The sequence below is a fragment of the Crocodylus porosus genome, unplaced genomic scaffold (assembly GCF_001723895.1).
Source record: "Crocodylus porosus isolate Cpor-Errol unplaced genomic scaffold, CroPor_comp1, whole genome shotgun sequence".
In the NCBI taxonomy this organism is placed as follows: domain Eukaryota; kingdom Metazoa; phylum Chordata; order Crocodylia; family Crocodylidae; genus Crocodylus; species Crocodylus porosus.
Window position 1 is genome coordinate 60029097 of NW_017728949.1, and position 24715 is coordinate 60053811.

Sequence of the window (24715 nt, forward strand, 5' to 3'; positions counted from 1 at the left end):
TGGAGGCTGAACAGGTTCAGGTCCCGTTGCCTCTCCTCATAGGGCCTGCCCTGCTGCCCCCTGATCATGCGAGTGGCCTCCTCTGGACCCTCTCGATGCAAAATGACAGAAACAGCAAAGACCATCCTAGGGTGAACAATTATAATTCCCCAGCCCAGAGTCTCTTACTCTGCAGAATTAAGGATCCTTTAGAAAAGGATTTTTAAGGACTGAGTGATGCGTTTTCAGCACTGAAACATACGGCCCGGGCTATGCATTCCTAACTTAGCTGTACCCTGCTCCTTAAATGTCCTCATGTCCTGTTAGCATAGGAACTGCATTTCTGACAGCAATATATGATCAGTGCCATCACACAGCTAAACCTAGGGGAACAAAACCCAGACGAGTTGTGATGAAGCTCATTAAATCGAAGAATCGTGGCACTAGACTGATGGTGGTTTTAGAAGAGTCGCATGCACAACATTGCAATGACTGTTCTGTTTGTTCAGCTGCACAGCGTTCTTGAACACTATTTAGAAAAGAATGAAAGTTGTTTTCCTCTCTCATAACCAGAATGTGCTTGGCTTATTACAGACTTAAAAGGCCAGCATCAGCTTTTCCTTCCGAATACAATGTTTCATAGTTTCTAGGGTCGGAAGGGACCTGAACAGATCATCAAGTCCGACCCCCTGCCCTGGGCAGGAACGAGTGCTGGTATCATGATATCCCAGCCAGATATCTATCCAACCTCCTCTTGAAGTCCCCCAAGGTAGGGAAGAGCACCTCCTCCCTTAGGAGCCCATTCCAGACCCTGGCAGCCCTAACCATAAAGTAATGCCTCCTGATTTTCTCCCCACCCTTTTTTAAATCCAGTTTTAAATGTGTTGAGGAATCATACCTGCTCTTATTACAAGAAACATCTATTTTTACAATTTTCGACAGAGATTAAAGGAAAAACAAACATTTTTGCTGGCTTTGTATACCTGGGCTAGGGCCAGACATTACATATAAATTGGTGCAAGTGATCAGAAACTGGTTTAAACCTGTAACAGAACAGGTGTTCAGTGCTCGTAACCCAGTTGGAAAATGGCTGAAATCTGTTTGAGATAAACCTGGTTGAATATAGTATCAGACTTAAGTGATTTGGCCCAGACCAGTTTATGTAATGCCTGTCCCAGACTCCTGGCTGGTTTAAAATAAACCAGACTCATGCAGCATCCCAGCATGCTCTCTGGGCTGGGTGGGCCTCTCTGCTCCACAGCAGGGCTGGCTCCTCCCCTCTGCTCCCTGCCCAGGGCTCCCGCAGAGACAGCAGGCACAGCTGGCTTCCTCTTGTCCTACCCACCCCCCCTCACTGCTCAAGCAAGGATCCCTCCCTCCCATAGCACAGCCCCCAGCCCCACGGACCCTAGGTTATGTGGTATTCTAGCTAATGCCAAGAGGCATCTGTGCGCGTGTCTCCAATTTCACAGGGACCGGCAGACAGAACAGTGACTGCTTAGGGCTTTTGGGAGCTAATCAACAGGTCAGCTGGTAAGCTGTTTAAGAAGAGTTTGAACTAATGGAGGGAGGCTACTGTTTTGCTAATGGGGAGATAAACACTGTTATCAGCTCCCTGCTGGCTTGCTTGCCTGTCAGTTTGCTGCAGACACTATAAAGAAGCAGGGAGAGGGAGGTTGAAAAGCTCCGTATCATCAACAGATGCATGCACTGCACACCCCCTCTTGCCTCAGAGTGCTAGCCAGGGAACGGGGCCTGGCAACACTCCCACCCTTTGCATAGCCAGCAGGGAAAAGCCTGGGATGGTGCAGGCAGACACCCCTAATCAGAGGTCCTGCCAGGGCCTGGCCACGCCCCTGCCCCTCAGCTCAGCACTGTAGAAGGGAAGCAAGGCTGCTCTAGTGCCCCCTGGCTTCTTGCCTGAGCCACTGCAGGCATGTGCCTGAACTTCCTCAGTCCAGAGATTGTCTGTGGGGTTACTAACCGGTTCAGCTTAGCCAAGTTAGACTAACCTGCGAAGGTTGAATCAATTCAGGCTCAGGCTTTTGAATGTCAGTCCCTAGCCACAACATGCTGAATGCACAGTCAGCACACAAACTTGTCACCATAATCAGTGCTTGTCTCGTGTTCATATGCTGGTGTTCCCAAAAGTTGAGGTGTGAGCCCCATGTCAGGGCAATGAATACTCCAATTTGCCCCTAAATGCTCTATATTTATGCATCTTCCAAGCTGCTCCACCTTTGTGCCTCCTAATCCTCCTAGGGGAAAAGCTCATGTCTGCTGTCACCATCACAGCCATTAACACAAATATGACTTTCTTACAAGCAGTGAAATTGTTAGCAACACCAACATACACATTATCTGACATATCACCCTCCACCCAGGTATGAACTGTCCCATTTGCTTAAGAGCTATTGTTTGGGGCTCCCTGAAAGCTCACGCTGACTCTGCATCACTTTCACTTGCTTCATGTTCTGAATGTCTTCTTCAAAATCCTAATATCTAAAGGTTGTAGCTTTCATCTCCCTTTGCTTGGGGCATGCTGCACTGGTATAATAGAGATTCAGGCACAAGCTTTTGCAAAACCTCAGCAAGGAAGTGTTTAAAACAGCAGCAATTGAAAGGGAAGCAAAAAGTCTCTCTCTCTGTAATTTTTCAATCCTGTGGGTGCTTTTCCTTCCCTCTTTTTTTTAAAAAAAAGTTGCTCCATCAAAAACTTACTTTTTCAGAAAATCAATTTAAAATAAATTCAAGTTGATGGCATACTTTTAATACAACTATTTTCAAAGAAAGAGCTGGTCTCTGACATACAAATAGATACGTTTCCCCTATTTATTCAGTACCAGAGAAAGCTACATTAATGCAAAGAATTCATTTAATGGCTGCAAAGTCAAACAAACAAAAAGGCAGGGAATTCAAAGTTATGATTCCCCATGGCAACAAGCAAGTAGAATTGCTATCACAGTGAAGGCTGTTAAATTTTGTGCGTTAATCTGTACTCCTGACACTGCTGAGTTGCCGTGGCTGTGGGAGTTATGAGCTGGATAAGCAGGCAGTGTAAAGTGCACCCAAGTGAACTGGAAAATTACTCATGTAAATAGATAATTGGTCCATTTCCATATGCACGTTGGGTGGGTTTGCACTTCCCATAACAGCAACTCCATGTAAATTAGGTCCTCACTTGTGCACCTCAATTAGCTGAAATTCTGGCTTATTATTTTCCCTGGCTTTTTTGCATCTACATTCTCGACAATAAGGGTGCATTCACCCAAGGCTTTCTATATTGAATATCTTTTTTGTAAAAGAGGAAGAAATGCACGAGAAAGAACTCTCACTTACCACACTTACTAGCAAACACTGCAGGTCAAAGTAACTGCTGGGTTCAGGAGTGCACCTCTACGAAAGCCAGGTATATATGTTTATGCACTGATTGGTTTAATCCAAATACACAGCTGTGAGGCCTGTTTGAAATTCAGGCTTTCCAAAAAGCTGATACCAGGCAGCAGAAATATCAGCTCCAAAATGCAATTTTTCAGAAAGTCATAAACCATTGAAAAGGAAAGCACTACCTACACTATAAATACAACAAATCAACAAATACGTGCCTTCTAGCAAAATAATAATTGTGAAGCCTCACATGGACGTAACTGATCTCCCTTTGGCTAGCAGCAGGCTCGGGGCATGGAGCCTTCAATGCTAAAAGGATGAACTTCTGCCATCAGTTGGAAGCAGTTGGCTGCTACTAGCTACTGAAGTTGGACAAGGACTCTAGCTCAGGCTGGCTTGTGGTGGCTTACAGACAGTGGAGTTAAAAAGACAGACCACCATACATCACATCAAACCAGGTGCCACAGGAGCTTCACAATCTTGCAAAGAATAAGAGCCGAAGTAACAAAGGGTGCAGACAGAAGTTACATTTGTCATGCGATCACCATTTAAAAGCACTCCACAGCTGTGCTGTGGGCTGCAGAGTGCTTTTAAACTGCCTGATTGTGCTGCAAATTAATCCTAGGGAACACAAGTTTCCTAAAGTGCTTTTAAGTGGAGAGCCATCATCTGATCCCTCATTTATCCAGGGTTAATTTGTTGCACAATCTGGGGTTTGGGGTGGGTGCACTGGTGGCCCCTCCCTAGCCCCTCACCCTTCCAGCTCACACTGGGCAAATACCAGCCAGCAGCTCGCTCCCTCTCTCTGCTCCCTTCCTGAAGACAGTTCCAGAGCTGGGAGATCAGAGGCAGCTCCTTGGCTGAAAGCAGGCTCCCGAAGGTGGCTTCTACTAAAAATCCTTTCTTTTTATGAGTCCATTCATAACATCTAAGGAAGTAGGCTGTTGCCTAAGAAAGCTCGTCTCTCCCCGAATCAGTTAGTCTTTAAGGTGTCACTCTGCCCTACCTTCTGCCTGACTTCAAAGTAGCACAGCTAAGTCTGGCCCTTACTGTGGGCAGCCTCAGCTGTAAGGCCAAGGAAACAAGCAGATCTATTCTCTTACAGTCCTCAAGGGTAACCTGGAGATCCAGATAGAAGTACGCTAGTTGAGCACTGAAGGGTGGGGGGAGTTTGCATTGAACTCTGCCATGGAGGACTCGTATCTTCAGCTCAAATGAAAGGCAGCGGTAACTAGGGCCACGCGTCTCTTTTGTTAATACAGATTGTGCTTTGCGAATAGAACGCCACGCACCGTGTGAACAACAGGAACCCAGACACGATTCACAGGAACCCATTACTAAATTCAGTGTTCATTTTATAGAGGTTCCTGGAACAGACTCAAATAAAAACCTCACCAAATAAATCACACTCAAGTAAGCAGTTAAACACAGCAGGAATGGAAGCACAGCTCAAACACTAGATCTTTTTCCATCTTCTAACCAAAAGTTATGTGGGATGAGGGCGAGGAAAGGGAAAACGCTTTTCACTGCTGGAAACTTTTTATTATATTAAAATGAAATTTTTAAAATATGGAGATGGAGCTTTGAAAGATTCATAAGCAGTTACAACCTAAAAGCCACAATTCCCTAAAAATAAACTCCTGGAAATGAGTAGAAGCAAGGAAATTTGAATTGTGAGGACTGGGTTGCAGGACACTGTGCTTCCCTGAACACTAATCTGTGTGACCTTGCGAAGTCACTTAATGTCTGAATTTCTCCATCTAGGTTTAATAATTTCCTAGCCCATGGGGGTGTTGGGAGTCCTACTATTACATTCTTTTGGATCCCAAGGGGCAAATTCTATTAGTAATAGCAGTATAGTGCAAAGAGGCCCCACTGCACTGCACTCCATAAATGAACTGGCAATCTATGTAGGTAAAGCAGGCAAAGGAGAGATGGATTGAAAATGCCATCCCCATGTTATGCATGGGGGACTAAGGCACAGAGGCTAGACAGAAGCATTCAAAATGCCCAAGGCAGAATCGATCTAAGTTATGCCCGGGGGGGGGGGGGTGCAAATCTTAGATGGGGTTTCACCATTTTTAAACCAGTCTGTGTGTGTCAAACTTCTGTTCTGTTACAGCTACAGCCAGGTTTCTGATCACTTATACTGGTAAAAGTGTAATGTCTGTACCTGGCCAGAGAGATCTGGGGAGTTATTCAAAGTCACAGAAAAAGTATATGAGAGAACGAGGAACGGAAGCCAGATCAGTTCCAAGTCTGAGAACAGCTCCCTTAATCAGAAAGCAAGGCTTCCTCACAAACTGAGTTATCAGTGGACTGTGCATTGGGTCACTGGTGTTGATAGATCTCCTACAGTCTCCTCAGCAGTGGAAAGTTTGAACGCTCTTTGAAGGATCAACGTCCCTCTTCTGGCAACAGGTGAATGTGTTCTCCAGATTTAACAAGTCAATCCATGCTGCTCCCTCAGGCATAGGCCCTTCACCAGATGGGTGTTTTGCCCCATCAGAAATAAATCTGGGATTTTATAAAGCAGGGTGTGGGAGCAGCAATCATTGCTGCAGGAATGGCTGCTTCCCCTGCTCCCAGCCTCAGTCCCCCACTTCTCTGCACCAGGGAGGGCATACCATGCCTGGGGAGCAGCAGCTGGTAACTTTAAGTCCTGAAGAAGATAAGTATCCTCCCTGTCCCTTTCCCTCTGGGCTCAGAGGCACATCCTCATCCCTCGTCTCTGTCTGCTGGTGCCCCCGTTGTCTCAGGGGGGAGGGGAGCTGGACACAGCCCTCGACACCAACAGCAGCGGTGGACAAGCAGGGTACCTCTCACTGCCTGCTCCCCCTGAGTGTCCCTGCCAGCTCAATAAGAGGCATAGGGAAGGGGGACCTACCTGTACACTATTCCAGTGTCCTTGGCTGAACCAAGCCCCTGCGCCTAGCCCAGCTGGAGCAAGACAGGGGCTTCCCTTGTCCCAGCAACAGCAAGACACCGACAGCAGCAGGTGAAGGAGAGGAGGAAATGCCTACTTCATTCAAGACTTAGTCCTGGGCTGCTGCTCCTGCCCCATGGTCAGACACGGGTGTGTGGGCACACCACTGCATCCCCTCTGCATCCACCCGTGTCAATGCACTGAGCAACGTTGAAGTATAAACACTTCAAGCATTTAAGCGTGGTCACTTACAGGCAGTCATGTCATGTCACAATATGATTATTGTATCCTGAAAGCTTTAATCCTCTTCTGAGAGCTGGCAGTCATTAGCAAAATGTATTTTATAAGCAGATACAAAACATTAGCTTCTCCCCTTAACAGATGAAAATGGATTTTCTTAAGAGATTTTTTGCACAGTGCTCATTAAGGAGACATGAGGTTTCTATTCTCCCAGGAAAAGAGGTGATGGATGCTCTTCAACCTATTTCTGAAGAGGGAGAGTAGTCATTCACCTAAGAACTTGGTGAATGGTCACATAAGCATGTCAATCGTTAATACACTTAACCTCACAATAACCATGTTTATGAAATAGGATTGAAGATAAAAGGGGTAACAGAGGTACAGATAGGTCAAGAGATTTCATTAAGGCAAGACAGCAAATCTATAGTAGAGCTGGGAATAGATCTCACATGTCCTAGCTAGTCCTGTGCCTTAATTGAAGGGCAGCCTTCCCTTTTGAATCAGCAGAGAAGTCCCAAAGTTTGGGGCTGTTTTGAAATGAGGCTGTGGTTTGTCTCATGGGCCAGAGGCCAGCACCAGTATTACACTTTGAATCTTGTCCGTGACTTTTCTGAAAGTCAAAGATTTTCAAATCTACAGCAGTGGTTTTATTCATCTCCAGTTCAGGGTCTTTCAAAGAGAGAACCTTGAACTAAAAAGGGTTAAGGCCAAGTTTCTTGATGTAGCTAAACTGGGTTTCATACACCAACTGAGTGTGCAAATGTCACTGTGGTACTTCTTCCCCTTCTTTTACTACTTCAGCCTAAACTTGCATCTAGGCTGGGAAACCAAGAAAAGAGTGAGAGAGGAAGTTTTTAACCCGGGGCCTTTACTGTTAGAGTACTATGCTGCTCTTGGTGAATTTCCATTGGCCAGGAAAGCCTGGTTATCAGGCTTCATCAGTGGAGTGGTGGATGTCTGCCTACCTGGTGAACACACCTAAACCAGTTGCTTTGCTCTTACCCTTTTCTGGCTGCACCGTACAATCAGGAAGGTCTCGATACTATGCTCCTTGAGGTAAGCGTTGCGTTCCCCTCCAAAACCCAGCTCCACCTCGTAGTCTCCATTGAGATAATTCAAAGTTGCTTTTGTTATATGGATTCGCCTTAAGATAAAAGACAAACAGAGTTCATGGTTTATTAGACATCTCCTTGCCTGTAAAACATCCATTTGCTTATGTGATTCATTTTCCCTAACATATAGCAGGCATGTTTGCTCAGAAGCCAAGCTTTGGTATATGCATATAACCAGGACATGGATGTACACGAGAACATGCCACATATACTGAAGCCCTTCTAGCTTTTTGTACTGCATGGATCTTAACCGCATATGCAAAACAAACAGTACAGCCTTTATTAGGTTTTTTATTCTTTCCTTGTAGAGGATAGGAAATGCAGAAGGGCAAGTAGAACAATGACCTCATATAACATGGTTACTGTTCCTTTCACCCTATGGGACAGGGGTGTTCATTTTGGATCTTATAAAACAGTGATCTAAAGAGGGATGCTCTTCAGCACATGTAATATTAGCAGAAGGTTGCATGTCTACCCATGACTGTTTGCTCATGTCCACATGGAAATCTATTAGCTTATGATGTCAATCCAAAACTCGCTAGAATTACGTAGAAGAGGATATCATTTCTTTGTCAGTTCTAATATGCCCACCTTGGGCTTTGACACACTTACTGTGTGTAGCGTGGAAGAGAATAATCTAGCCAGCACAGGTAACAAATGTAAAATTCAGGACCTGCATTAAAATGAAATTTTAATGACATAGAAAGATAGAGAGAAACTTAGAACATAGCTCTTTGGCCCCAGGTGTTCAAAGCAAACCTGCGTGGGGACTGATACAATAGTTTTGGTGAAGCAAACTTACCCGGCTTTGCCTCCTGCTTCCATGTGATTGGCTAGTGTGACATCATTAGACCACACATCAAATTGCCACTTCCGGAGGCCCAAGACCCCACAGTGAACTCTCCCACTGTGGATCCCAACCCTCATATTCACATTGACTCCTGTCACCTCCCGGACCAATCTGAAAAGAGATACAGGAAAAGAAGAAAGTCACTGAGAACCACATGCCCATGTCCAGTGACACAGCTTGACCCCCAAAATGCAAAATCCATGATTCTCTAGAAATGATTCAAATGTACCCAAGCGGTGCTGCTTATTCATAATACTATTAACGACACAAAACAGACAGGCTAGCCTGGCTAACCAAGCAGAGTACTAATTAGATAGGGGTGTCCTTGGAGCAAGTCCATGTACTCTCGACTTGGCCGCAAGTTCAGAACTCACGGAAAAATTCTTTGGGGGTGGTGAAAGGAATAAGCAATGGGCTCTGAGTCCATACCAAAGCTGGACATAACCTGCCAGCTCTCAGAACCTCATTAAAAGTAATAGCATGTTGCAAACAGAAAAAAGGAAATGATTTCAGAGCTCTTAATTTGTCTGAATGGCACCAGGCATCAAGTCTTCTACAGATGAAATGTGATACGTGTGTGAAATACCCACAGCAGTTGGAAACCCTGAACCAGGTTTGCAGCTGCAGTCCTAGCACTAAACCAGAGAACCACATCTACTGCAGTTGCTGCAAATAGTCAGCTACAAGCACTCAGATGCTAATTTTAACAAAGCCTTGGATACTCAGTTTGCTCCCAAAGTGACCACTGGAACACTTTGCAGGCTTTGCCCTTTTAGGGCAAAAGTTAAGAGCTGTGCACATGGAAGTTGTATTGGGATCTGGGTGGAAAGTGTCCAATACCCTCATCCAGACTATACTCTATATGAGTAAAGCAGAGCACTGGGCGGCACAGTTTGGGGAGAAAGTAAGCAGCTCTGGGTGGTAAAAGAACAGGTTATAGACTATTTAGAAAAGCTGGACATGTACAAGTCCATGGGGCTGGATGCAATGCACCCAAGGGTACTGGGGGAGTAGGCTGATGTAACAAAGCCTTGGCTGGGATGATGTAGTTGGGGCTGGTCCTGCTTTGGGCAGGGGGTTGGACTAGACGTGACCTCCTGAGGTCCCCCCAGCCTTCATTTTCTATGATCCATGCATGCTCTCTTCTCTTCAGGACCTCAGTCGAATGTTTGTATACACAGTTCTGGGTAAGTTTCTCTACTGGGACAGCAAATCTTGGAGAATTGTCCCAGAGTATTTGAACGCACGTACACAGCCAAAACAGCACCATCTTGCACTCTGGGCTCAGCAGCAACAGTGAATCAAATGCTATATTTTTGTGTCTGCAACATGCCCTGGAATATAATATGCACCTTGTTTTTGAAAGACAGAAGGAAAAAAAAAAGGTTTATTCAGAGTTATGCCTGCATACAGCAGGGACAGAGGCTAATCTCCAGATGACTCAAGCTCCCTTTTCTGCTTAACTGAAGCTGAAAGCCTAGTTGAAGACTTTTCAAAATCTATGATTCTGAAAAGCACTAAAGAGTCTTCAAGGCTGTAAAATAGGAAGAGAGACCAGTACAGCCAAATGCCGTTTAAAGGGTTAGCTTGATTAGCCGAACATCAAGACTATTAAAAGTGAGAACTGATCATTAACACCTCTGAAGTGAATAGCAATGAGCCATTAAGGCAACTGCCTGAATTAGTAATGCAGTGGGTGCTACGCTGTGGAGAAGAAATCAAAGCAGGGTGTTTCTATTCCAATGAGAAAACCAGATTCCCTGCTTCATACATGCACCCCAAATTAAAGGGTTCATTCTGGAGAAAGAGGCAAGTGCCGTGTGTGAGAAAATAATGGCAGTTCCATAAAAATGTTGTGGGGTGCATTGCAATGGCACTTGGACATTTCAACCAGGATTGAAGGCTTGCTATTTCCAGTGCTAGACAAGCAGCCAGATCTGAACACTGCCCCAACGTGCTTAAAAATAACACCCAATGCATTTCTAAATGGCAAACACCTGACTTTATCCTGGGGTCTTATCCTGGGTCCTGGGGCTTGTCCTGGGGTCTTAGCTGAACCCTTCCTCAGCTTGTTGGTGAACGGTAAAGGACATTTATTTATAGCCTTTTATATTAACAGATCTGATCAAAGCTGGGAATAGCGAATAAGAGCCCCAACCTATAATGCATCAAGTGTCCACAGTTCACACTGATTTCAGTTTAAACGAGTTCAGTCCTTGCAAGATCAGCTCCTGAGGAAGCAAAGGAATTAAAACAGGAATGTAAAGGCTCCATGCAGCCCTGCTCTCATTCAGTTCAGTTAAATTGGACTGAATTTCTACTTCATCCTGATGAAATCCAAGAGACACCTATTTGATGTGCTGGGTACAGTACGTTCTCATAATCTGGATTTCAGCAAAGTCACAAATGTATGCCCACACATATCTATTGCATTCCTGGAATGCAAATTTGAAAGGCAAAGTTTTCACATAAGAGCCCCCTTTCAAATAGGAGCATAGAACAACATTTCTCACTGTATGCACAGTGCACAACGCACGGGCTATTATATCCGTGCTTTCATTATTTGAGTCTCTGCTTCTTTGCGCTAGGAGCTCTGTATGAGAGCTCCAAACTGAAAGGAGTTGTGAATAACTTGCTTTCAAAGGCAAAGGTAAAGAATCCCATGGTCTCATTCAGGGAGCAGAAATAAGTGACAGGTTAGGGAACTTCTTATCCAACAGCCCCTACCACAAAGACACTTGGTGCATTATCTTTAAGAACAAAAGGCTTGCTTCCTACTGGTGGTGGCTTGATAGACTCCATAGCCCTTACAAATTGCTTTGCAAACCCCCGCTCAGCTGAGTAACACCTAGAATCTTTAGGCTTCTTTGATCAGCTACAACCCACTCTGCCTTGAAATAAAATGTAGGGCTGAAGTGAACTCCAATTTTGTTTACAAATAGCTCTCCATCAACCTTTAAAGCTTGGTGCCCACTTTGGTATGAAAGGCATTTAACTATTTTATCCCTTGCTAAATCTAGAATAAATGGCTTTCTGTTCTTGCTATCCTTGCCTCCCCCATCTTCCACCTACCCTGAGGAACAGAGAAAATGTCTCAGCAGTTATTAAGGTAACAACCAGCTACTGAATGTTAAACAGACTTCACCATCACTCTGCCTTGTCCTTACTTATATCTGGGCACAGGGACTGCAAAACCTCCTTTCTGACCTGCAGGCTTTATGCACTGGTGCAGCGGTGAACAAGCGGAAGGCAATGAAGGATCAAGCTGTTCACCAGTGAAGGAACAGGCGAGCTTAATTGCCTGCTGTTAGTTGTTTAGTCTGAGGACTTAAGCTATCTATTCACCAATGAGCAGTCTTTTGGGAAGGGACAAATCCTGAGAGCCTGCATGTGTACTCAAATACCCTTGCATAGAGGACTTGTGGCAAGGGATGGGGTGCACAGGATCTCCCTTCCCCTTCCCCCAGGCTACTACTCTCTCCAAGTGCTCTGGCCCTGATCCAGCTGTGGCACCAGCTGCAGCCCTCAGTACCCTGATCCTAACCACTTGCCAAGGTAGCATAAGTGAAGCCTTTTCAACATGTAGATCTCTGTCATACAGTATGTTCTTTGCACAGCTTCTCCAAGACCTATCTCTCCTCCACAGCCCCATTCATACTCCAGGTACATCTACCCCACAGACCGCAGAATACAGACCAGTAGGGACCAAACTTTTTGGCCAGCATGCAAGTCCCATCCCCTCCCCAAGTGCCACTCTGATCCCTTTCCCCTGCCTGATCGTTGCTCTACTCTCCTCCATGCCTTTTCTGTGCTGTTCTCCCTGCTATATCTGTTGCATACGAAACAAAAGGGGCTGCACAGCCTCTTGCGGAAGTGTGCCATAAGTTGGTCGCCCCAGGATAGGAAGAGCCAAGCTAGCTTTAGAGGATAGCTCAGGTGCTAGAAGCAGTCTGGCTGTAGCAGCATGAAGCTTCAGACGAGTCTATTTACTCTGCCTCTCGTCTGAGCTTGTGATGCTGTGGCTTAGGGCTACCCACACAAGCTCAGATGAACTAGCCACTAGCCAGGTATCTTGACAGCCTACCAGACTTCTTGACAGGCAGTGTTTTTCCCACCTGGAGGAGAAAAGGGAGAGTAGCTGGTGTTGCTGCAGAGTGACTAGACTCCGATTAACTTTACAGTCAGATTTCTATGATACATTCATTGTTTTCACATGCTTGTTACTTGCTGGATATTCCTCCTATGAGGCTGAAACTTCCCATGTCTAGTTTGACCTGTGCTATCCCAGTTGGGAGAAACCTTTCTGATACTGCAGCTGGCTGTGGTTCGAACAGGCTTCTCTCTTGGTCTGTCAGATCAATTTGTGCTCCTTTTCTGGTCCCCAAGTGTAGGGTTCACTGGAATGGCTGCCTCCTATACTAAGTGATGAAACACCAGCCAGAAAGGTGTCTCCAGAATACATTTGTTAGTTGTTTGGAAACCTTTCCTGAAGAATTTTGTACTTACGAGATTGCCTCTATCATATCCATCCCCATTTCAACACAGCAATGTGCATGGTCAGCTCTTGCTTCTGGCAGCCCAGACACACAGTAATAACAATCACCCAGGATTTTTATACGTAAACAGTGATTCTCCTACAAAGAAGAGGGAGAGAAAGTACAGTTTCATTTCATGCTTGCAATAGCTTGCCTTTTAGGGCAGTGAACATTTACAGAAATCCAGTAAAACATCATAGTGTGTCATTCTTGTAACAGAAAAAAAAAATCAGCATTATAATAGAACACTTACAGCTGCAAGCTTATCAAATCTGGCAAAAAGCTCATTCAGCGTCATGACCAGCTCCTGAGCTGTGCACTGGGAGGCCAGACTGGTGAAACCCTCTATGTCCGCAAAGAGAATGCTACAGGGGGAGGGGGGAAAAAAAAAAACACACACACACACACAGATCATTAATATTGGAGGAAGTTTAGATCTTGTTAACATCCCAGGAAGACCAGAGGTTTGGAGTCATGCAGGTGGCTGCCTTCACAAACATTTTCCTTCAGTGACCAATAGAGGGTGCTGCTAGCATCTTTCCTGGGGAACGAGACTATCCTTAGCTAGGGAGCAAATTAGCCAAGCTACACAACTGCCACTTACTCACATCACTGCATCCGTTAGGTTCCCCATCATCAAGGGAACCTAACAGATGCAGTGGACGAATGCATCCCTAACCAAGGGACGATGGGAAACCTAACGGATGCAGTGATGTGAGTAAGTAGCAGATGTGTGATTGGGCTCATTTCCTTTCCACTGCATTTTTGCAGGCTCCAGTCAGAAAGGCTGAACTTCTCTGATCACTTCCTTCACCATCACCAAACGCTGATGTCTCCCTCACCTTCCTCCCACCTCTCTCATGACCTGGCTTTCCCATGCGCACCCCCACTCCATACTACTACAACAATACTAAGGGCTCTCTGCATCGTAACCAGGGGCAAAGCATACAGCAAAGCTTGCAACGTTTCTGTGAGGCAGCAACATTACTGATTTATTGCATGGATAAGTAAAGCAAGGCACAGGGAAGTTGAGCAAAATGGCCAAAGACACCTTGTGCATCAGTACGTGCATGGAGAATAGACCCAACAGAACTGGTTCCCAGTCTCTGGCTGTAACCTGTTAGACTACTCTGCGTAAGAGCCATACAGTGTTTCTTTGTATGTACTGGGAAGTCTGCATTGATCGCACAGCTTGGCTGTATAAGCCTTGTTTCTTCCATGACTCATCTTTTTGCTTTGGTTTCTGGAACGCAAAGTATTTCCCATTTTCAGTAAGTCTGAGCAGCATGGTCCCCAAAGCATGTTAACTATGTGACAACAGTGCACTTTAGAAACTCTCACCAGAGAGGAAGTAGGGCAGCAACCAAGCAGCATAAAGCACTCCACAAAATTCAAGGGGAAGCCATCGACACTGATGCAACCCTCTAGACATACCAGAAGTACCAGAGTGTTAGCACCCAGACAGGCCAAGCAGGACTTGGGCTGTTCAGATCTCACCCAGAAGTAGGGCCAGACAGATCTCAATCAAAGTGATTTAAATTGTCCAAACCAAACCAAACCAGCAGCAGTCTGGACATGCAACAGAAGGCCCAGTACCGTTACCAACACCATCCTGCAAGGTGCTGTAGACAGACGAAGAAGAGGAAGACCTAGGACAAGCTGGACCACCAACATCAAAGACTAGACAGGATTAAAACTGACTGATTGTACAAGGACTGCAAAAACGGAGAAGGGCACCTTGCTACATCCAAGGTGCCCAACATTCGGTGTGGTCTCAGAACCGATGGATTTAAATTGACAGTACTAATAGGTATTTAAATCACTGTTTCCCACTTTGTGATTCAAATAAGCCTCTACATTAATGTTGGCACTATTTTCTGCTAACCAGGATACAACCAAACTATATCCATAAGGTCCAGCTGTTTAAAGTAATTATATGAGGTAATGTGCACTTGTTCAAATCTCTCATTTTAAACATTTTTTAAGTTAGAAAACAGTGACCCAAACATTTACTTGCAAGAAAATATTTACCTTGGGGGCTGTGTTGAGATGTATTTTGATGGAAATGTACGGGAGTAAAGCGTACCAAAATGTGGCACTTTAAACCTGCGGTCTATTAATAAAACAAAATGATTTTGAAAGTGCATTAATCATACTGCAGTGAGCACATTTTTAGTCGAACCCTTCCATAGTGTCTGAGGACACAGAATTGCACAAAGACAGCGGAAGTGTTCTCATAAGCATTTCTTTCCAGAAATTCTGAAGCACATTTCAGTTCAGGCATGTCTGCCACATGTTATATTTCCTTTTTTGCATTTCAATTCAATTTCAGTGTTGCACAAAATATTTTTAGTTGCTCAGATCGTGAAGCTGATACACAGAAGAATACTACAAAAACAACATAAATGTGGCTCAGTTGAAATGCGCTTAGGGATTTGCAAAAAGTAACTGCAAATGTAGATTTATTACATAGTGCTTTTCAGGTCATTTACAAACAAACTAAAAGACAGCGGAAAAAACTTCATGTGAACAACTCAAATCTTATCAAGAAGCGTATCTGGCTCAATAAGCCACCACTTGAAGGTTTGCGCATTTTAATCTCATGTGCACTCGGTGCCAATTGTAGCAATGAACACTCATGGTCCCTTATATTAAAAAAGACAAAAACTTTGCCAATATGTTAGTAACAAACCTAATCTCTTTGTGAGCTAAGGACTCAGATGTCAATTTTTTAATAGCGACTCTTTCCTTTAAAGGCAACGGCTTTGTCAAGCAACAGTGTAAGACACGAGAGCAACTAAATGGCTGCTGGGATGTGACAAAAGTTGGTAACATTTCACCACGGGGCAAAAAACGACATCCTTCATCAAGTGACAAGACCACCCTATGGCCTATGGGACCAGGGCTGCTTCCACGTACATCACATAAAGCTGTAGATGATGTAGAGTGCAACAAAAAAAAAATGCCATGGTTCATTGTTTTGTCTTCAGCCTCTCTAGAGACAGCGTGCAGAAAGCCTCCTCGCTGCTTGGGCAACTCAGTGGGCGCATCTGCATGTTGCCCTAAGGTGACATTGTTACTGCGCTGGACAATAATACTTCCTTTGGAAGTACTAAAGCACAGCGCAGTAACTGCCCCTACTGTGCTGGGCGCATGGCACACAGTTGGTTTTAGCCATTACTTCACTATTGTGGTGAGCTAAAACAGGAGAGCGCCTTGCTATGGTGAAGTAGCTGCCGGGCACGGGGATGTAGGGTGAAGCGTAGGCGTGCCCAGTGACTTCTCTTCCCACACTTGATTCAGGAGGAGTCAGTGCTAGAGGCAACGTGAACGGGTAAATGACCACGGTTCTGCAGCGTCCTCATGTTAAAGGAGTGGACTGGACAATCCCAAGTGTTAATCGTGGTCATTTTTTTCAGCATCAGACTAATTTGCAGAGGGCAGTGCAGCTGATTTGCACACAAATTTAATGTCTTTTCCAATCAAACTAAATGCTCGCCACCCGTGGAAGTTCTTGAGCTTGTAACCTTTGCTGGAAGTGCAAATAATTGCCTTTCATTTGAATTCTTCAGCTTCCCTTCCCCCAGCAGTAACAAGGACACAGAGAACAGTGTCAGGGTCCCACAGGTGCCCCCGCACCCTTGGGTGAGCTGTGGAAAGCTAAGAGAAAGAGCAACACAGGAATAAACCCTGCAATGCCGGCATGTCTACAACCTTCACCCAGTATAAAGGAGCAAGTGCAGGGGTGAAGGTAACTACACCTAGAGTTAAGGAGGTTGCCTGATACTTCCCATGAAAAGATCCCATTTTCAGTTATTTACAGTGAACCACTTGGGCTGATCTTTTCAATGCAGAGCATCTGCCCCTGCATCTTTCCTTGGAGAGTTTCAGCTGTTTCCAAGAATGAGATGACAGAGTCTGACTGAACATAAATTAATTAGTTTTAAGAATTTTCTTTGGCAGCTCTAGGGCCCCATCTCAGGAGCAAGGACTTGAAACTTTGCAGTGGGTCAGGCTCTCCATCAAGACGGTACCTAACAGTTCCAAAGAAAAACTGCCCAAATCCCAGTAAGTAATGAGCCTTTGGGGAAAAGAAACCCAATCCCCCAGTTTGCCCTGTGCTCTGTAGATTTGACTGAAGTCCGAGAAAATCTCCGTCCGCACTCAGAACGTTTCATCTTCTTCCAACAACTGAGTGCTGAGTGTACCATGCCGGCAGGCCTCAGGACCCCAGGGCGTGCTCCCTTCCAGGGCTGACAGCTGGGCAGGACCTTCCCTGTAACTGTGGCTCCAACAACTGTGAGTTAATAGGAGGGAGCGCTGCCTCCCCTGTGCAGTCCATGCAGCAAAAGCCTGGTCTCGGATGCAAAGGAGTTGAGGAATGGGATAGGGAGTTCAAGGGGGTTATAATCTTGAGCCTGATGCTGGAAAGGAGCAGGGGGAAAAGTAGCTGGAAAAGTAGCTAGAAAATGGAGAAGGTAGACACCCAGGAATAGGGAAATGGGGGACAGAGACACCCCCCTCGGGGCAGGACGGATTGGGAAGATTAGAGGCAGAACAGCTTGTAATGACCAGAGCACGCTCACCTTTACAGCACGGAGCTGAACCTGGACATCCTGCGTCTCCATGGCTAGGCTATGTTAACACTGGTGGGTAGGGTCAACCTAAAAGTCACCTCCAGGCCCAAACTTGGTGACCACCCATACAGTAAACACCCAAGATCAACTCCCAGTAGCTGCCCAGCCCAACCCAACCTGATAAACTTATGGGTATGAAATCAACCCCTCCCTCAAGTTGTCTTCAGGTCTTCCCCTTTCTGTGAGCAGGCTTGGATCTCACCTTTGCACTTCAGGGCTTGAGCACAGGAAATCCCACAAAAGTTACCTCCCTCTCTCTACTTGAAAAAGGTTGCATTTGGAAACTCTAAAGTTCAGAAATACCAGACTTAAAAGTTGCTCTCATCCAGTCCCAGCGTGGGACTGGATTAGAGTATGTAATGATATAGTCTTTATCTCTATTTATCATACAGTCTTTATATGTAACTATTATTTAATTATGTTCCTTTTTTTCTGCAGGACCTCCTTCAGTCAGCAAATGAGAAGGAAATGAGCAGTATTTACTTCTATCCTCCCTTATGGATGATCCCAGGCCTTATCGATCGCATACAATTCCAACCCAGCACCGTGCATACAAATAATTCATTTCCTTCTGGTGCTGACACTGCAGCATCCCAAGGTGTCATAAGCATTAACGACTTTACCCTCACAACAAACCTGTGAAGGCGGCAGAGGCTAAAGAACCTCACCCTGTGGGTAGAGTCAGAGATTTCCTCTGGAAAAAAGAGCTAGAAATCTACCCCCCACCCCCTCCAGATGATCAGATTAGGATGATACAGAATGAACAATGGCTTTACCACAATTATGCCAAATTATCCAGTAGGAAAAAAAGGGGCCTGGCTTAACCACAAAACCTTATCCTCCCAGTTCCATGCCCCACCATTTATTTTAGCACAGAATTGTTATTCTTTGACCATCAGGATGGCATTTGCAGGTAAAGGGTTTTGTTAAATGAGGATGGGGACTAGCAACTGTGTTGGAAAGGAAAACTGAATGGGTTATTTTTTGGCAGTGGTTGTCAAGGAGACATTTTCCTACTGGTGTCAGTAGGATATGGTCATACATCAAGAAGCACCCCCTTCTCCTAGCAAGGGCCATGGAGACGTCAGCCTTGAGAGTGTGGGATGAATCAAGTTTGAGAATGTCAAGGCTGAAGAAAATGAGCCTCCGGGGGATGGAGAGGTTATTGGTTTAAAACGCTATTAGTGACACTTGACTGGAAGGGAATGGCAGCAATTGACAATGATTAGTTTATGGCCTTATTTTCAGAGGAGATGAGCAGCCACGGACCCCAAGGACTTCACTGGGAGCTGCAACAGCCAGCACGTCAGGAGAGCCATTGCTGTGCAAACAAGTAATAAAAATGCTGAAGTATTGCTAGAGCTCTGGAGGTAGCTTCAGCGTCATCACTGACATCACACTAACCTCACGCTGGAGTCAGTGTCGCCCAGCGGTTTATGAGAGCTACAACTGTAAAAGAGATGGTAAATAGCTTCTTTCTGGGCTGGGAGAGCAGTGAAAAGTGGAAGCTACTTCCCTTTTTATACAGCTTATGTTCTTTGATCTTTTAACTTCTTTTAGCTTGTTGCTTGACTTAACTACAGACCAAGTACTCTGACCTTTATTCTGTAACATAAGAACTTCAGTACTTACATCTCATTAAGTCAATGTAAAACTCTCCTAAATGTAATAGGTTGCAAGTTGAATATCTTATATGCATACATAATCCCCAAATGTTTTACAGAGTTACTTCATAATACAGCTACAGGGGGGACAATAACAAAAGCAGGGAAAAAGTGTCATTGAGATACATGGCAAGGGAAAAAGCCTGTTTCGAGCCAAGATTTTACAATGCCTGTCTACATTATAGTCAAAGTAATGACTCCCATGTAGTGCAGAAATACCCAAGGTAGCTTTAAACTAGATAGTTTGGGTATCAGGAGAAGCAGGCTGGCATCACAGTAAAAACCCTTCCACCAAGAGTGAAAGATCAGAAGGACAGAACTCAGCTGGGCACCAAGGCGAGAGACAGAAGTTACACGTAAACCGGTTTAAGTCATGAGAAACTGGTTTAAACCTATAACAGAAGAGAAGTTTAGTGCACATAAACCAGTTTCAAAATGGCTTAAACTGATTTAAGATAAACCTGATTGAATGTAGTATCAGACTGAACTGATTTGGGTCAGACCAATTTATGAAACTTCTGTCCCAAACCCAAGGGAACAAGGTGAGATGAAGTCAAATGAGCTCAGCAGGAACCATGGACAGTAAAATTTTTAAAATAATAAAAATTCACTTGCATCTGCATACAGCAATTTTGAAACTAGAGCCTCATGTGAATAAAGCCAGGAGACCGTTCGTGGGGATGGGTGTGTTGTGACCTTGCTCCCTTCAGAAACAAGAATATTTTAAATGCTAAAGTAAATCCTCAGTATCTCTACTGCAAAGAAAAATGGTCATATTCTATTTCAAAATATGAGCGTGCCAGCCACAACATAAATCTAGGAAGGCAAGAAACATAAACCCTATCACCATCACAACGGCAATGCTAGCTATGAATATAAACAGCATGCGTTACTGGAAATGGAGCATCACATACACTGTATGACAAACAGAACAAAGCCCTAGACACAGGGCGCTTTAATGAGTTATATAAACAGCAGAACGTATCCGACCGTACACAAATCAAAGCCGTGGTATTTTGCTCTAATGAATGCTTACCTAATAAGAAACAAGGAACAGTTTGACATAATAAAATTAGCATTGTTTGCAAACTGTAGCTTTGCTAATTTGGGGATATGAGAAGAGGAATAAGAAGTGGAAGTCTGTAGTTTGCTATAGCCAACGCTGTGCCCAGTGTCAAAGGATTTTATTAGGCTAACTGGTTTGGCCAGTGACTCAGAGCACCAACTTCTTACTTTATGATGCCCTAGGCACATCTACACATGTGCTTTAATGTGCAATACCCTATTTTACTGTGCATTAAAGCACCGCATACAAAACCATACGATTATGCCGGTGTGCAGTAAAATAGGCTACTGTGCATTAAGTGTCATGCGCATTTGTTACTGCGAATGCGTCACACGCATTCATTACTACCTCACACTGGAGGTACCAAATTTAATGTGAATTAAGAAAAAGCACCTTAATGCACATGTAGACGCATCCTCTGAGTTTGATGTGACTTTTAAGTGACATTGAGTGATACTACAGCATAAACAAAGAAATAGGAGAAAGAGCATAGCATAAGAAGGATGATGAATACCTAAATACCGTATAAGGTCAGGCTGCATATAAAAGTCATTACACTAGAGCAAAGTCTGCTTCTGTGATGGTTCTGTGATTTGGCAATGGGGCATATTTTTCTCATTAAGGTCCCTCAGTTAAAAATCTAGTTGCAGTCATTCAGGAAAAACCCAAAGGCTCTTCTTGCCTATCTGTTCAAGAGCACACAACAAACATGGTGTTAGTCCAGCGGGCAACTCTTGGATGAGTTAAGGGCACCAGGCTACATCTACCTGCTTTTCCTCAAAAGTCAAAAGACAATGAGGCACCGGGCTTGGCTGTGGGTAAGGAATATTTCTCATTCTTTACCTGTCCCATGCATAAAAAGAGAACTTTAGTCTCCAGGGCTGTTAAGGCAGGAACTTTCAAGGCACAAATGCATTTGTGTCCTTCCTTTTCTTTCTGTCCCAGAAGTCAGTACTGGGAATAGAGGAAAAACAGAAAGCAAAACAGTCAGAGAGTAAATCTACACTGCAGTTACCGGTAACGTGACCCAAGCTAGATTTAAAAGACACAGCTACGCTGCTACTGCTTGAATGCGTAACTTGGCTCACACAAGCTCTCTGTGGCTAAGATGTTCACACTAACTTTGAACTATCTCTGTGCTATACCCGCAGTTGCTATTACAACAGCAGTGAAGACATCCCAGCAGAAAAGACAGAAAAACAAGATACCTTCTACAGAGCAATAATACAGACCAAAGAGGTGACAAAGGTTAGAGCACTTCCTTTTCTTACAATCACTGGAGATAAATAGAAAAAAAGGCAGTTTATCCTTTTATGCTGACACTACCCTTTTGCAGAAGCTCCTTTCACTACCTGAAATAATCTAAATAATCTATCATTTCCAATGTAGCTCTAAGCACTACTATGGCCACTACCAATTTGGGACACTGACTTCGGGATAACTGCAGAGCGCACAATGAATGCGTTCCATTCTAGGACTGATCTCCCCTCTTTTCCAAATAGGTGAGAGAGAGGGGGAAAGTGGGCACATAAAAACTAGCACAAGGAGAAAAGCAGGTAGATGAGAAAGTGAATATACACAAAAGGCAACAGAAGAAAAAAAGTGAAGTCTCAAAAACTATGCTCATGACCTTTATCGCCTAACTATTCAGAGGCCCCCAAAATAGCTAAAAATGCACATTGAGAAGCATCAGCTCTCCATGCAAGAGGAAGTGGACTACAGAGGAGTGCAGCACACCTGTTGGGTAGGGCAACACTCAACGAACCACCTATCAGGCAGGAGATGAGATGGTTCACTAAGGCGGGACACTATGTATAGACTGCTAAATACCAAGAGCGGTGAAAAGAGCTGGCATGCAGTGGTCTGGAACAGGAGGGTAAGTTAGCACTGCAATGGATAAACAGTCGACAGGAACCCTTTATAGCAAGTTGTGAGAGATCAGTAACAACTGTCCTAAGAATCCAAGTGACTATATATCAATGCTTTTGTACCTGGGACAGCTGTTTGTTGCAGTGGCGTGCCTAGCGCCCACCTGCAGATGTTAGTGCCAATAAAGTCATTTCCTGGGTCCTTTTTTCTTTTCACAGGGACATATTAGCTTTACATCCAATGACCAGACTTTGACTCTGTTAGGTTTTTCATATGGCACACTAATCTGCTTCCTTACTGAGTAGCACTATTCTTCCTTGACTATGATTATGCAAAGATACGTATGGCAGCCTTCTAGCTAGGCTATGATAATTTCCCACATCCTTACTGAGAGCATATTAGGGATTGGAAATTAAAACCATCTGGGGTAGGGATGGATCCATACAGACAACTAAATCACTGTTTTCTTATTAGAGCCACTGTGCTCCTGGCAATGGCAATAGCCAACGCAGGTGCCTAGACCTCTCAAGCCCTTTCAAGAGTTCTGGTTTTGATGAGGAAACTAGTAATGCTTTCCCATCTTCTCACCATGTTTTGCTGATGATTTCATAGAGTTCATAGACTGTAGCGTCAGAAGGGACCCAATGGATCATCACGTCTGAGCCCCTGCCCCTGGCAGGAAAGAGAATCGAGGTCAGACGACTCCAGCCAGGTGACTGTCAAGCCTCCTCTTGAAGACATCCAAGTTAGGTGACAGCACTACCTCTCTTGGAAGCCCATTCCAGATTCTGGCCACCCTTATTGTAAAAAATGTCTTCCTAATGTCTAACTCTCCACTAGTTTGCACCCATTCTTCCTAGTTACTCCCTGGGGCTCTCTGGTAAACAGCACATCTCCAATTCCCTGCTGTCCTCCCCTTATACAATTATAGGTGGCTACAAGGTCACCCCTCAGGCTTTTGTAAAGGCTGAACAGATCCAGCTCTCTCAACCTCTCCTTGTAGGGTCTTTCCCGGAGACCACTAATCATGTGAGTGGCTCTCCTCTGAACCCTCTCCAGATCCTCCGTGTGCCTCTTGAAGTGCAGCGCCCAAAACTGGACACAGTACTCCAACTGCGGCCTGACTAATGCTGCATAGAGGGGGAGCATCACCTCCCTCGATCCGTTGGTCATGCATCTGCTAATTCATGACAAGGTGCGATTGGCCTTGTTGACTGCCTTGTTACACTGCCAGCTCATGTTCATCTTGGAGTCAGCTATGACTACAAGATCTCTCTTAGCCTTTGAGCTGCTGAGGAGGATATCCAGCCCCCAACCTATAGGTGTGCTGGGGATTCCTCCTTCCTAGGTGGAGTACCTTACATTTATCTTTGTTGAATTGCATCCTATTCCGTTCCGCCCATTGAACTAAGCTGTCCAGATCAGCATGTAACTGCTCCCTGCCCTCTGGTGTATTCACTTTGCCCCATAACTTGGTATCATCCGCGAATTTGTAAAGGGTGCTCACCACACCGTCGTCCAAATAGCTGATGAAGATATTAAACAACACCGGCCCAAGGACCGAACCCTGGGGGACATCACTGCCCACCTCCTTCCAGGCCGAGAATGACCCATCCACCACCACTCTGTGTACAGTTGCTAAGCCAGCTGGCCACCCACCTGACTGTGTAGGCATCCACTCCACAGCCTGCTAGTTTCCCTATGAGAACAGGATGTGAAACTGTGTTGAAGGCCTTCCTAAAATCCAGGTGGATGACATTGGCCTTCGCTCCTGTGTCAAGGCAGCATATGACCTGGTCATAAAAGGCTATAAGTTTGCCAGGCAGGATCTACCTGTGACATACCCATGCTAGTTTCCTTTCAGCATCATTTCCCCTGCTGGGCTTTCAGAAATATGCTCTTTGATGATTTTTTCTAGTATTTTCCCAGGGATAGAGGTAAGACTGACTGGCCTAGAGTTACCCGTCTCCTCCTTTCTCCCCTTCTTAAAAATGGACACTACATTGGCCTTTTTCCAATCCTCAGGGACCTGGCCAGAGCACCATGAAAGTGGCTCAGCTATGACACTGGCCAATTCCTTCAGCACCCGTGAGTGGAGGTCATCCAGGCCTGCTGACTTGTACCCATCCAGCCCCTGCCTGATCCTGCTTTTTGACATAATTTTGGGGAAAAGCATCCACGCCAGAAGACAGGCGGGTGATCCAGGCTGACCTGGACAGGCTCAGCAAATGGGTGGACGAGAACCTCATGGTGTTTAACACCGAAAAATGAAAGCTTCTCCACCTTGGGAGGAAAAACCTGCAGCATCCTTATAGCCTCAGCAGTGCTACACTGGCTAGCACCATAGAAGAAAGAGACTTGGGGGTTGTCATTGACCACAAGATGAACATGAGCCTGCAATGCGGCTACTAAAGCAACCAAAATGCTGGCGTGCATCCATAGATGCTTCT

General features: G+C 45.0%; 1 protein-coding gene across 2 annotated transcripts in view; it reads right to left on the reverse strand.

Moving 5' to 3' along the window:
• Positions 1-24715, reverse strand: part of ADCY5 (adenylate cyclase 5) — a 319280-nt gene that overhangs the window by 67571 nt on the left and 226994 nt on the right. For both annotated transcript variants that reach the window (XM_019553709.1, XM_019553710.1), the window contains exons 4-7: positions 13283-13394; positions 13001-13128; positions 8447-8605; positions 7535-7676 (exon numbers count right to left, since the gene is read on the reverse strand). In XM_019553709.1, the coding sequence (XP_019409254.1) occupies positions 7535-7676; positions 8447-8605; positions 13001-13128; positions 13283-13394 (541 nt within the window). The remainder of the gene's footprint in view (positions 1-7534; positions 7677-8446; positions 8606-13000; positions 13129-13282; positions 13395-24715) is intronic.